General features: G+C 51.4%; 1 protein-coding gene across 2 annotated transcripts in view; it reads left to right on the top strand.

Annotated features, from left to right (window-relative positions):
- Window positions 1-1,013: 1,013 nt before the first annotated feature.
- Window positions 1,014-13,062, top strand: part of GFRA2 (GDNF family receptor alpha 2) — a 432,056-nt gene continuing 420,007 nt past the window's right edge. For both annotated transcript variants that reach the window (XM_079987537.1, XM_079987536.1), the window contains exon 1: window positions 1,014-1,153. In XM_079987537.1, the coding sequence (XP_079843663.1) occupies window positions 1,114-1,153 (40 nt within the window). In that variant the 5' untranslated portion in view covers window positions 1,014-1,113. The remainder of the gene's footprint in view (window positions 1,154-13,062) is intronic.

Genomic DNA, 13,062 nt, shown 5'->3' with positions numbered 1-13,062 from the left:
TGACGCCGGCCAGTCACTGACCTTCAGCCTAACCTACCTCACAGGGTTGTTGTGCGGATAAAACGGGGAGGCGGAGGAAAACCGGGTGCACCAAACTGAACTCCATGGAGGAAATGGTGGGATATGAATGCAAAGACAGCATTCCTAAAAACGAACGTGGAGAGCTTTGGAGAGCAGGCTGCGTGAAATCAGCTGGCAGGGAAACGCACTCTGCACGCACACAGAGGCCCTTGGGCGTTCCTTTGCCTGGCACGCTTGAGATGCTCTCGGGGCCCTTTGGCGCCAGCGCGGCAGGACGCCACCGCCAGGCACGATCTTGGTTTGGGGCGGCTGCTCCACGTCCCCGGAGACGTCCCGGGGAGGTGGGGTGGGAGGTCAGGTAGGTCCTGCGAAAGCGAGGCTCGACGGCGCGCGATCCGACGACTCCTCGCCGCGCTGCATCCGCCTCTCGCCGCCTCCCTTGCGCCGCTACTCGGAGGGGAGGCATCGCCGCCGCCGCCGCTGCTGCTGGGGCAGAAGGTAGCGGCATCCCGGGCGGCGCGTCTTCAGGGCCAAGTTGGACGGCGCGCCCGGGCGAGGCTGTGCCCCGCCCTCGCTCCCTCCCTGGCGGAGCCACCAAGGGCCTCCCCTCCGCCTCAAAAGGTCCCCGCCCGCCCGCGCCTCCGCCGGGGGAGAGCTCTGCACGTCTGGGCTCCGGCGGGCTGCGGAGAGGCTGCCGAGGAGCGGGCGCGGAGGCCGGGCGAAGCACCGCGGACAGCTCCGCCTCCTCCGCCTCCTGCCGGCCACTTTTGCGGCTGCTTCCCGCGGCCGCCAGAGCGAGCCGAGCGCCGTCCTCGCTCTCGTCGTCGGGCAGGCGGAGAGCGCGGAGAGGCGGCGCGGCATGGAGCCTCCGCTCTGAGCTCCGCTCCGTCGTCGTGGAAGAGACAGGCAGGCGAGATGCTGCCGGCGGAGCGGCGGACGGCGCCTCCGCCTCGCGGGGACTGAGGAGCAGGGCGGCGGCGGCGGCGGCAGGACGGGCGGACGGAGCCGTGAGAGCGCACGGAGCGCGGGAGCTGCTGCTGCTGCTGCTGCCTTGGCGGAGCCGCCGCCGGTCCCGGGGACGATTTGCCTGCCATGATCGCCGCCGGCGTGCTCTGCCTCTTCCTCTGCCTGGGTAAGTGACCGAGCAGGTGCGCCGGGAAGGTTGGACCCTGGACGGCGAGGCGGAGGGGCGCCCCAGCCTGGACTGAGAGCGGGGTGGGGGAAGACTGGAACAGGGGCGCCTTGGTGGGTCTTCTTGTGTGAAGGGAGGACGGGTGTGTGTTGGAGGGGCGCATCTGCCTGGCAGGGGGCGTCTCAGCTGGTGGGGGGCAGCGCTGCCTTTGCCAGCTGGGAGCGCGGCAGGAAATGGGACATGGCTGGCGGGGGGATGGGGGGGGGGGTCGGCTGCTTCACCGCAGCGCTTCTGATCGGAGCTGCTTCCCCGCCGCCAAGGTCGGCTTGGAGAGCCCCCGCCGAAAGTTTAGTTGAAAGAAGGAGAGCGCGGGGGTGCGGGCGACATTGTCATCTTTGTCTTTCCAGGCCAACCGGAGCTGTGGGGGTGGGAGGGTTGGCGGGGGGCGTCCTCTCTTTTTGTCTGGAGGAATCAACCTCCCTGGTTTACAAGCTGAGGGGCATAAAAGTCCGCTTCGCCCGCCTGCTGGAGGGTACTGAGAGGCCAGTCTCCTGGGGTTGCCCCAGGTCGAGTCCTAGGTTGAGGGGCGGGCGGGCGGGGGTGTCCTGAAGGGCGAGTTGGAGAAATAGGCCAGGGCAACGGAGAGGGGGGTGTCTCCTGCCCACCCGCCCATATATATGAGGGGAGAGAAACAGTATCACCTCCATCTCTCCCCAAATGCTGACACCAGGCTGCGGGTGGCCAGCGCCTCGTGAAGAGAACCGCCTTAAGTGCTTTGCTGGACTAGAAAATGACCTCAGTGGGAGCTACGCACTTGCCCACCCCCAGAATGCCAGATGTCTGTGCAGAACCAGAGAGGGGAAGGGAAAGGAAGGGTCTTCCTCAAGAGAAGGTCCAGCCTCGCAAAGGTCTGTGGCAGAAGACCAGCTGGAACAGGCGCAGGGGCCCCAGGAGCCCACTGACCAATCTTTGCCCTCTCTGGGCATCCTGGCTGTAACTGGGCATGAGAGAACAATCCTCGCCCCACTGGGGGATGCAGCTCACGCCTGCCCCCCTGCCAAAACCTGGCCACTCCCCATTTCCCGCTTGGGCTAGTGACTGGTGCTGTCACAGAGAGAGCCTCCATTCTCAATGGAGGAAGGGTGCGTGATACTCATTTCGGGCCTGCTGAGCCCCCCAGCCTTTCCCCACCTCTGCCTCTTCTCTTTCCACTGCCCTTGTCAAATGCAATGCTTTCGGAGGCTGAGACTGACCCCAGTCGTCATGTTGTCTTTCTCTGCACAAATGTGTGTGTATGCAAACAACACAGTGTAAGGAGATGGTGGCCAGGATTGGGCCGTTGGCAACAGCAATGACCAGCAGGGCTGATGATGAGGTCCAGGGTCCATTGGACCCCCCACCCACCCACCCAGCTGGATCTAGACTGCCGACCTCCTTCCTTTCACCTGGAATACTCTCCAACAACCTCCTGCTGTGTTGGGGAAGGGCTGTAGCTCAGTGGTAGAACATCTGCCTTGCATGTGGAGATCCTTGCCAGCATCTCTAGAAGGGGCTGGGAGAGATCCCCTGCTGGAAATCCTGGAGAGCAGCTGCCAGTTGGTGTAGACAATACTGAGCAAAATGGACCAATGGTCTGACTCACTATAAGGCAGCTTTCTGTGTTCCTATGCAACTTCCCTTGGTGTCCTAACAAACCTACAGCTGTGTGATGCTTCAACGGATGGGAGAGTCACTGCACTGGCTGGGGGTGGTGGTGAGAGTTGTAGTCCAAAACATCTGGAAGGTGTCAGCCAGCTTGGTGAATAAAGCTGCTCTCTTGTGGTCTGATTCTGGGAGTTGAGGTTGAGTTGCAAAGCCACAGCTGGTTTGCTCTACCTTTCAAGAGTGGCGTGCAACTGAAACCGTTTCCTTTGTATGATAAAGAAAGCTGGAACTTGTCAGCAGAACCAACAGCCCAGCTCCACAAATCTGCTGTCCTCTGTGTGTGTTGCCTCACATATGACTTTTAAAGAAAAAGGCCTGCTGTGGGTTTGGAGGAGAGCGTACAGCCTTGACTAGCTGGCAGCGAGCATTTCTGGCTTTCTTTGTTGTTGGGGGGGGGGGAGGTATTCCGTCTTCTGGAGGCGTGTGTGGGATTTCTTCTTCTCTTGATACAGCAGCAAGGTGTGGGCTGGCACTAGGACAGGTGATCCAGGCAGGGGGCAAACCAATTACAAATGCAACCTTTGGAACAGGAGTTTGGCACCCAGACAAACTGCATGATTAGATTTCCAGATCTGCTTTCTGTTTGCTGGCTGACCACAGACATCAATAGGTGCCTGGGATAACTTGGGTGTCCAGAAGATTTGGCAGGGAAAGGCATTGGTTTTTTTGTTTTTTGCACAAGCTGGGTCCTGGATCACCAATGCAGAGCAGGTCCAAAATCCATGGAGAGTGTCTCGTTGTGAACTGACAGGACATCAATTCCACGGATGTCTTTAGGCTGGCTTCTGAACAGGGTCACAAAACGAGGAAGAAGCTGATCTTTTTAAAGTGGGATGGGCTCAGGCATCATGTGAAAGGAGAGAGATCCCAGTGGGAATGGGGAAGTTGCCCTTCTCTTCCTGGTTAGGGGGCAAAACGTGGTTTGCAGGCCCCTTTCTCGATGCAGGGCATGGGATTTAGGGGCTAGGTCTCCTGGAACGACCCTTGGGGGATTCCTATAGCACTGTGAGCTTTGTGTCCATGGCTTGGATTAAATTATCCCTGAATGGAAGCATATTCTGGAAACAGGAACTGAAACAGGACAGATGGATCACCATGTCTTAACCAAGTGGAGTATCTTGAGCTGGGTGCTCTTGACTGCAGTTGCAGTAAATATGGTTCCTACTGTTTTGTTGCTAGATTTAGTTTTCTCTTGATACCTTGGGATATAGTGGTCTCATCTGGGCTGGATTATCATGAGTGGGACCTGTGGCAGTTTGGTGGATGAACATCCTGGGTGGGTGACTTTTTTTTTTATAGAATATTTATTAAAGTTTTCAAAAAATACTACAATGTTAAATAAAAAGAAAAAATAACAAAAATACAAAAATAATTTTAAAAAAAACCACATAGAATTTCCATTACTTATTTTCTTTTAACTTATTTTCCAGACCTCCTCATACCTCCCTTTCTTGTATTCCAATTCACATTGTTAGTTCAGCAAATCCTCACCATTAGTTTTTACTTATTTCTAAACCTTTCCCCCCCCCTATCTCTTAAGCATTACAGCTGGAAACCACTTAATTTCTGTCCAACATCATTCTAGCATTCATTAATTTTACAATATTTCTGTAAATAGTCTTTAAATTTCTTCCAGTCTTCTTCCGCCGACTCTTTTCCCTGGTCCCGGATTCTGCCGGTCATTTCTGCCAGTCCCATATAGTCCATCACCTTCATCTGCCATTCTTCCAGAGTGGGTAGATCTTGTGTCTTCCAGTATTTTGCAATAAGTATTCTTGCTGCTGTTGTGGCATACATAAAAAAAGTTCTGTCCTTCTTTGGCACCAATTGGCACCAATACTCTGGTTTCTCTTCAGATCGTATAAATCTTTTGCCTTTTACTGGGTGGGTGACTTTTCCCATCCCTCTCATGGATGATTCTGTTAACGATCAAGGTTGCTGCTGCTTGCTGAAGCTGCTTCCTTGTTTTGTGTATCCCAAGCCTAGAGGGAGGCCTGTTTTGTATCCTGACTGAGCTTGGTGTCAGCTCCTTCTAAGAGTGTTGTTTGGTGGTGATAAAGTCAAAGCAACCAGTGTGGTGGTGTGGTTAGAGTGTCGGACTAGGGCCTGGGAGATCAGGGTTCAAATCTCCACTCAGAAATGGAAACAGGAGGAACTACCGCCGATTGAAGAATGGAGAATGAAACTGACAGACTATGCAGAATTGGACAAATTAACTGGGAAGATTAGATATCTTCGAGACCAAAAGTTCTTCGAGGACTGGGGGAAATTTGTAGAATATCTGAAAAGCTTAAGTGATGGACAGATAACGCTAGTGGGGTTTCAAGAAGCACTGTGAAAATTGAGAAGTATTGCTAAAAAGAAATAGATGTAGGAGGGTATATTAATGACAATATAAAATTTAGGGAATGCGTAACTAAAGATTAAATATGGATGATTAACAGAGAAGCTGAAGGAAGTTCAAAAAGAGATATTCTGTGAAAACTGGGACATGGAATTTTTGTACATTTGTATTGGAAATCAATAAAAAATATTATAAAAAAACAACAAATTCCCCACTCAGATATGAAGCTTCCTGGGTGATCTTGGGCCAATCGTTCACTCTCAGCCTAACCTGCCTCACAGAGGTGTTGGAGGAAAAGGCGGGATATCAATGCAACAAACAAACAAACAAATAATATTCTGCCACCATTTGCCATTGCAACTTTTCTATGCTGCCTTGCATAAGTGTCTGGTGAAAAACTGCCTAACCTCATAGCTAGACAAGCACACAGTGCTGACATGTTGGTCTCTAGGGCTGAAGTGGCTTCTGAATTCTGTCTTGGCCTTCCGCTGACAGTCACACAAGAAAAGGAGCAGGTACTACATGGGATGAAATTGTCTCTCAGCACGTGTCCCCTGGACGCTGGGCTCCACTCCTTTCCAGCAATTTGATCAGAGGTGCATTGCAAGACAGTCTGCTATGCTCAAGGGGGGGCTTTTCCAGATGAGGGATGAGCTGTGCTAGACAAGGGTACCAAAGTTGCCTAAAGGGGGAGGGAAGACCATTGCTGAACACCATTCAGATAATGGCTCTCTTCCAAGTGCTTGTGTGTGTGTGTTGTTGGGGGGGGGGCAGGGAAGGAAGGAGCAGGGGGAATCATATTTCTCCCGCACACAACAAAAATGAATGGCAACAGCACTTCTTCACACAGCTCATGGTTAAACTACAGAACTCCCTCCCACAGAACAAGAGGCAGTGACGGCTTCCACCTTAGATGGGTTTAAAAGAGGATTAGACAACTTCATGGCAAAGAAAGCTCCTAGCCACAATGGCTATGCTGTGGAGGCAGCAATGCTTCGCTGGAGATCACTGGAGGGGAAGAGTACAGTGGTACCTTGGGTTAAGAACTTAATTTGTTCTGGAGGTCTGTTCTTAACCTGAAACTGTTCTTAACCTGAAGCACCACTTTAGCTAATGGGGCCTCCCTCTGCCGCCGCACGATTTCTGTTCTCTCTCTCTCTCTCTTTTTTTTTATAATATTTATTAAATTTTAGTTTAACAATAAAATACATAGGTAATAACACAATCTTTCCCCAAATTCCACATTTCATATTCATCTTTGGACTTCCTCACAACCCTTGTTCCTGCTTTCTAAACTCATAAATTTTACCAGCAAATTATTAACTTAATTTAATTCATATAATATAATTTTTCAATATTAATATCTCAAATTTTAAGATTTAACATTCTCTTATCGAGACTTAATTATAAAATGTTACTTGTCCAAAATTTATCTTTTCATCTTCCAATTAGATTTAAATTTATATTCTTTATAACTAGTTTGTTGAAGCCATGTTTTTGCTAATCTTACATCTTTCTTAACAATCATACAATTTACAATATTTTTGTTCTCATCCTGAAGCAAAGTTCTTAACCCGAGGTACTATTTCTGGGTTAGCGGAGTCTGTAACCTGAAGCGTCTGTAACCTGAAGCGTCTGTAACCCAAGGTACCACTGTACTTGTGTGCTCGAATCCTGCTTGTGGGTTTCCCTTTGGGGCATTTGGTCAGGCACTGTGGGAACAGAATGCTGCCCTAGATGGGCCCCTATGGGCCTGATCCAGCAAACCCTTCTTATGTGCTTATGATCTTACTGTATCAGGTGACTCCACCTGGTGGTATAGAAGTGCCAGTGGTGGGCTGTTGATTGGTGGTCATGGAGGCAGCAAGGTCAAAGGTCTCAAGCTCCTCTTGCAGAAACAATATGCAGCCAATTTTGGGACTCTTTCCTGAAATAGCTGGTGTTTAAAACTGAGCATCCCTTCCCCAATGTAGAGCTCGCATGCTTCTCACCCAACACCCTGTCCAATCACTGTTGTCCACACAAAATCATTTCACAAATATTTCCAATATTTTATTGAATTTATATCCCACCTTTTTCTGCAAGGAGATCAAGGTGACATACATAGTTCTCCCGAAAGGTCATCCAGTGAACTTCATGGCTGAGTGGGGATTCAAATCCTGCTTTCCCAGGCCCTAGTGCAGGCATAGGCAAACTCGGCCCTCCAGATGTTTTGGGACTACAACTCCCATCATTCTTAGCTCACAGGACCAGTGGCCAGGGATGATGGGAATTGTAGTCTCAAAACATCTGGAGGGCCGAGTTTGGCCATGCCTGTCCTAGTCCAACACTCTAACCACTACACCACACTGTATATCAGTGTACACTGCCTCCTCCCCCGCTCTGTCCAGTGTTGGAGCAGAACACTGCTTCTTTGCAACGGGTTTGTTTGTTTACACAATGTGTTTCCTGCATGCACACCACAAAATGGTGTGCATAAAAATATTAAAACAAAAAGCACCAATTAAAACGATGCAATAAAGCCACAGGGTGTGTGGGAGGGGAACAGCTGGAACGTGAGAGCTCTCCTTCCTTCAGACGAGATCCTGATGGAGTAGTTCTGCAGTGGTGAATTTTGCCAGGAACGGTTGTTTGAGTACAGGAAAAATGTTAATACTTCTGCTCTTCCTGCCCTGCCCCCCCCACCAAACAGAAATGCTGCCCCCTCCCCTCTAGAGGTGGGAAAGGACTTATTTTTTTCTGTCTGGAAATGCTCTGAGACTCAAGTCACTGAACTTAGGAGTGACCACTGTCATAGGCCAATGGCACTGCAGGTGCCAGTGGTGGTTTAAGAGAGAATTGGACAAATTCATGGAGGAGAGACCTATCAAGGGGTGCTGGCCATGGTAGCTATGCAGTCACGCTTCTGATTCTCAGGGCTTACCTTTCCTCCCCTCTTTCCTGTGTTAAAACCAAGGGGGGGGGGAATTGCAACACCTTCTATTTTCCCTTATCAACAGGAACAGACTGCGATTTAAAGCTCCGTGTCTGAGTGCCCACCCTCTTTTTGCTCTAGAGCTTTCCCCGCGAACACCCACCCTTTAAATCTCATTCAGAGCAAGCGTCAATCCGCTGAAAAGCCAAATTGATGTTTTCTCCGATTCAGCTTTAAAGAATGGGTATTTGCAGGGAATGTTTGGGGCAAAAACAAACAAACAAACCCTGCTCTGACACAGACCTCTGCCTGGAAATAGGGGTGGGGGTGGGGATTTAAGTAAGAATAATCCTCCAGCAAGGTCAAAGGTGACAGCAGCCACGAAATTAAAAGACGCCTGCTTCTTGGGAGAAGGGCAATGACAGGCCTAGACAGCATCTTGAGAAGTAGAGACATCACCTTGCCAACAAAGGTTCGTATAGTTAAAGCTATGGTTTTCCCAGTAGTGATGTATGGAAGTGAGAGCTGGACCATAAAGAAGGCTGATCGCCGAAGAATTGATGCTTTTGAATTATGGTGCTGGAGGAGACTCTTGAGAGTCCCATGGACTGCAGGAAGATCAAACCTCTCCATTCTGAAGGAAATCAGCCCTGCGTGCTCACTGGAAGGACAGATCCTGAAGCTGAGGCTCCAATACTTTGGCCACCTCATGAGAAGAGAAGACTCCCTGGAAAAGACCCTGATGTTGGGAAAGATGGAGAGCACAAGGAGAAGGGGACGACAGAGGACGAGATGGCTGGACAGTGTTCTCAAAGCTACCAGCATGAGTTTGACCAAACTGCAGGAGGCAGTGGAAGACAGGAGTGCCTGGCGTGCTCTGGTCCATGGGGTCACGAAGAGTCGGACACGACTAAACGACTAAACAACAACAACAACAACAATCCTCCAGTTGTTCAGAATTGCAAGTGGGGAGCGAGTTGCTGTTATGTTCAGCTCCTTCTTGCAACATTCCCTTTAGGGCATCTGGCTGAGCAATGTAAGAACAGGATGTTGGAGTAGCTGGGCCACTGAACTGGTCCCTCAGGATCTTATATTCTTGTGGAACCTCCAGGTCCACAGGCTGTCTGTCCAGAATCTTAAGTTCTTAGGAGCATTTGGCCACTGTGAAAATGGGATACTGGGCTAGATGAAACCCCTTTTCGCCTGATCCAGACCCTTCATACGTTATTTCAACTGCTCCAACTTTGTCTCATTTCCTGAGAGCCAGTATGGTGTAGTGGTTTAGAGTGGTAGACTCGTAATCTGGTGAACCGGGTTCGCTTCCCCGCTCCTCCACATGCAGCTGCTGGGTGACCTTGGGCTAGTCACACTTCTCTGAAGTCTCTCAGCCCCACTCACCTCACAGAGTGTTTGTTGTGGGGGAGGAAGGGAAAGGAGAATGTTAGCTGCTTTGAGACTCCTTAAAGGGAGTGATAAAGCGGGATATCAACTCCAAACTCTTCTCTGAGGAAGGATAGGCCAGGATGTGACTGGTGCCACACGAACAACCATTCAACTTTCCTTATTGCCTACCTCTCAGAGCGCTCCGCTTTTGGCCTCCTTCTGGCCCCAGCTGTTTGACCCTCCTGCCTATGCCAAGGCAGCTCCACCCTGGTCCCCCTGAGCCTCTGTGTGCTGTAGAGCCAGGTCATGTGGAACTGGGGCCTTGATCAGAAGGCCTCTCTGAGGCAGCTGCACCTCCCTTTCAGGTGGGGGTCACCATGCAAGGCTTCAAGGCCAGTGTCAAGGGTCTCCCATAAGCCTCTGGGATGGAGAGGCTGTGCACTGGCTACTGCCAGGGACCAGGCGCTGGCCTTCAGAGGGCCTTGCAGTGGAGCAGGCAGGCTTCAGCTGGAACATGATGCTGGAAAGTATCTGGAGGAGCAACCCTTCGAACTGCCCTATCTGTGTGTTGCCTTGAGAAGCACTGAATGGGCAGAGGGCCCACCTGCCTGTAGGTGTCGCTGCTGTCTCACTTCCTAGGGGCTCTGCCTGGTGCCTTTTCTGTGTATGGTGGTGGCATCAGTGGGGTGGGGCGGGCAAAGGCTCTATGGGCCCAGATTACAAGCCAGTGTCAGGCTGTGTGTGCTTGGAGGCAGGGGGCCTTGGAGAGGCAGCCCTTTTGATCCCCCTCTCCACTGTCTTTCAGCCAAGAAGCTGTTGGGAAGCCTTCCCAGCCTTCCCTCCTTAGTCAAGTGGGCAGCGGGGGGGGGGGGGGGGGAGACGTTGCCTGAACCAAGCAGGGGGAAAGCTGAGTTTTCCCATTCAATGGGACGTTCCTGCCAGACCAAGCCAAACAAAGTACAAAAGAAGTGAAGTTCCCTCCTGGGGGAGTAGGGTGGAGAGCTGCAGCAGCCCTGAAATGCTGAGCTTATTTATGCTGGATTAAGTGGATTGGTTCAGGGTGGGGGTGTGGAGGAGAAGGAAGATGGGGAGAGACAGAGAGACTCACTCTTGGGAAGAGAGGAGGTGATTGTGTCTGCTGGCCTGCTGGGCTCCATGGATGTGGGGCAGAGCCTTCTCTGCCTCCCTTCCAACATAAGAGCAGCAGCCTGCTGGGTCAGGCAAATGGACCATCTCATCCCGCATCCTGTTCTCACACTGGGGAGCTTGCAAGCTGGACATGAGCACATGAGCACTCTGCCCACTTGCAGTTCCTGGCAGCTGCTTTTCTGAGGCACAGTGGCATCTTGGCTAGCAACCACTGATAGCTGTATCCTCATCCCATGGTGGTCCAATCCTTTTGCAAAGCTTCGGAGTACAATTTCCATCAGCCCCAGCCAGTGCAGTCAGTGGCGTAGCGTGGGGGGTGCAGGGGGGCCCGGCCGCACCGGGCGCAACATCTGGGGGTTAGGGTTAGGGGCGCAAATCCACGGGTTAGGGGGCGCAAATTACTTGCCTTGCCCCGGGTGCTGACAACCCACGCTACGCCACTGAGTGCAGTCTTAAGAGTTCAGCATTGCTATGCTGTCTGGGGCTGATGGGAAATGTAGTCTGGACCATATGGGGGTGGGAAAATGCCATGCACCCAGCAGGGATGGGCAATGCTCTAATAAACCCCCTAAGGCAGGCCATCCTTTCCCTGAGCTGGGATCTACAAAGCCTTAAAACTTTACTGACGCACTTCAAAGAGCCAGCAACAAAGTCTTGGGAGAAGATGCCCTTTGAAGGCTCAAGTTTTGATCTCCGCTGGCGGCAGCTGGATCCTGTTCCTCGGGTTTCTTAGCTGTTTCTTCTCACCCACTGCTAAGGGGTTGTCCTGCCATGGCTCCCACCCAGGCCTGCTTCTCCCTCTGGATTGGGGGGTGGTGGTGGAGAGAGCATGCCCCAAATCCCAGAGTGCCCCTGTCAGTCCCTGTCGACAGTGCTGAGCTATATGGACCAATGGTCTGATGCTGGATGAACCAGCTTCCTGGCTTCCCAAACTTTGCTGTTGCTTGTTTGCCTGTGTCAAATTACTTTAGGCAACTGGTCATTTCAAGTTTCCATTGTATCTTCTTGTGCTGACATGGACAGGCCTCCTCCTTCCCCCTCCCTCCTTTTCCTTTAGCCTTGTTCTTGGCTTTGACTCAAAGGGTTGACACCACCTTGGCCACCAGCTTCCTAGGTTGCCTGCAACTCTTGCCCTTACCTTGGACAACCCGTTCTGCCTCATTCTGTGCAGTGCTGGTCTCTGTGGCTCATATGACACTCAGAGCAGGTGCCCAAAGCTGAGCAACCACAGCTTTGGCCAAGTATGGATGTCAGGATTGAGCAGCCCAAGATGCAGCCTTTGTTGGCTCTTGTTGGAGGTTCCCAGGAAGCTAAATCAAGGGAAGTATAGCACTGTTCTGTTCTGTTCTGCCTTGGTCCGACTCCACTTGGAGTCTTGTGACCAGTTCTGGTCAACACAGTTTAAGGAGGAGATTGACAAGCTGAAGGTGTGGAAAACAGGATGGCCAAACTGATCAAGAATTATGAGAAATGGTGGAGAGAGTTGGGTACATTTAACCTGGAGAAGAGATGACTGAGAGGTGACACAATAGCCATCTTCAAATATCTAAAGGGTTGACCCATGGAAAATGGAACAAGCTTGTTTTCTGCTGATTCAAAGGGGAGGAACCAAACCAATGGATTCCAGTGACAATAAAGGAGATTCTGGCTCAACATCAGGAAGTTGAATGGATTACCTGAGAAGATGGTGGGCTTTCCTTCACTGGAGGTTTTTAAACAGAAGGTTGATGGCTATCCGTCAAGAATTCTTCAGCTGTGATTCCTGCACTGCGGGGCATTGGGCTAGGTGACTTTTGGGGTCCCTTCCAGCTCTACAAGCCTATGAAATCAGAACACACCAACTTATTCACCGCTCCCAAATTCCCTCCTCTCCTGAGTCTGCGTGACTTTAATCCTGTAAAGCAGATGAAGGCATCAAATCTTGTCATGCTTTCTCTCTCAGCGCATCATGCAGTTTTAATGAAAACAACATGTCACAGGCATGGAACTGGGTGAACTTAGGTGAACCCTGAGAGGGTGCTGAATTCAAAGGAATGCGTGAACTGTGGCTCTCGTGTCACCTTGTGCTAACCTCCGCGCAGCACCCACATGTCTGACACGTGATGGAGCCCAACCCCTTTGCATTTGGGAGAGGGGATGCTCTGCTTCAAGGCTGCTGGGATAACCCCTTCAGGGCTTTCCAGACTTTCAGCATCTAATTTCTGCAGACAGCAGCCTGAGACCGAGGTCAATTCACAGATGGCGGCTTAAAAGAGGAAGCAGCAATTCCCTCTCCACTTTCTCACAGGACCCTCCTGAGACTGCATGACTGGAGGGCCAGTGAAATGCAGAAGACCCCCAGGCTGGGGACAGTGGAAGCCAGCCTCTGCCAACATGGTGCCCTAGCAGCCATCGATAGCCTTGTTCTCCATACAT

This window comes from Podarcis cretensis (assembly GCF_951804945.1).
Source record: "Podarcis cretensis genome assembly, chromosome: 8".
NCBI classification, from domain to species: domain Eukaryota; kingdom Metazoa; phylum Chordata; class Lepidosauria; order Squamata; family Lacertidae; genus Podarcis; species Podarcis cretensis.
The sequence above is the reverse complement of the archived record's forward strand: the minus strand, read 5'-3'. Positions and strand labels throughout refer to the sequence as shown.